Source organism: Corylus avellana, chromosome ca2 (genome assembly GCF_901000735.1).
Source record: "Corylus avellana chromosome ca2, CavTom2PMs-1.0".
Lineage (NCBI taxonomy): Eukaryota > Viridiplantae > Streptophyta > Magnoliopsida > Fagales > Betulaceae > Corylus > Corylus avellana.
Genome location: NC_081542.1, coordinates 6,877,119 through 6,878,065, shown reverse-complemented (window position 1 = coordinate 6,878,065; position 947 = coordinate 6,877,119). Strand labels below are relative to the sequence as shown.

The 947-nt window shown below is 34.3% G+C and overlaps 1 protein-coding gene across 1 annotated transcript in view; it reads right to left on the bottom strand.

Moving 5' to 3' along the window:
• Positions 1–259, bottom strand: part of LOC132172827 (phytyl ester synthase 1, chloroplastic-like) — a 1,499-nt gene extending 1,240 nt beyond the window's left edge. The window contains exon 1 of the mRNA XM_059584396.1: positions 178–259. Coding sequence (XP_059440379.1) covers positions 178–239 — 62 coding nt within the window. The 5' untranslated portion in view covers positions 240–259. The remainder of the gene's footprint in view (positions 1–177) is intronic.
• Positions 260–947: the final 688 nt, after the last annotated feature.

The window sequence follows — 947 nt, the reverse complement described above, 5'->3', positions numbered from 1 at the left end:
AGTTTGAATCCATGCTACTAGAATAGAGAAGTGGCTAGCATCTCTAGTTTTTGGAATTATGTAAAACGCTATTTAGTAGACTGCTATAACACTGTCATACGATTAGGATAACATGGCAGTGAAAATCATGTCATATAATAGTCTACTAAATAGCATTATCACTTATAGAGTAATTACCTCACTCTTATTGCATTGCGATTAGCATCTCTAATCTGATAATTAACCACGGGGATTTTCATTAGGTCGTTGTAATCAAGGACAAATTGCCACATGCGAACAACAACACAAACCCAAAAGTAGAATATTAATAGCAAAATCAAGCTCAATAAAATTAAGAACAATGAAATCGAGGGTTAAATGAATCATTAAGGAATTTTAGAATTAACAATATTTTTGTTACTTTCTTCCCCTAGGAATTATGGTACTATGGTGTGGTTTCTTCAAGTGACAGGTTGAAACTAATTTGCATTTGAATAATTTGCCAATCTCGTCCATGATCATGCACCTCACAGGTCTTGCTTATTCACCACACTGAGTATAACTTTTCTGCTTTGTGAGAACTCTATGGAAACCAATTCCCTCCTGTTATTGAGCCACAAACAAGCCCATTGCCTATACTCTAGAATTTGGACTCCCCAACAGCATTAAATCAACATTATCTATCTAAATTTATAAGTAAAAATGAAGGAACAAAAGAGAGAAAAATGGATAATAGAAAAGCTATAGTAAAACATAAGATGCAAAACAAAAGTAATGTTTCACCATCAAAAGCCTCTTATACTAAAATCGTAGGAGTTGTTAGTGAGAACAAAAACACAAGCTTACTTCTGCTATATCATCTTCTCCCTGACAATATGGAAGCACCATAAGTTTGGAACAACAAAATTCAGACAGATATAAAAACCAAAAGTGCAATGAGGGCCTCTAGTCGCCTCTTAATCCTCCCT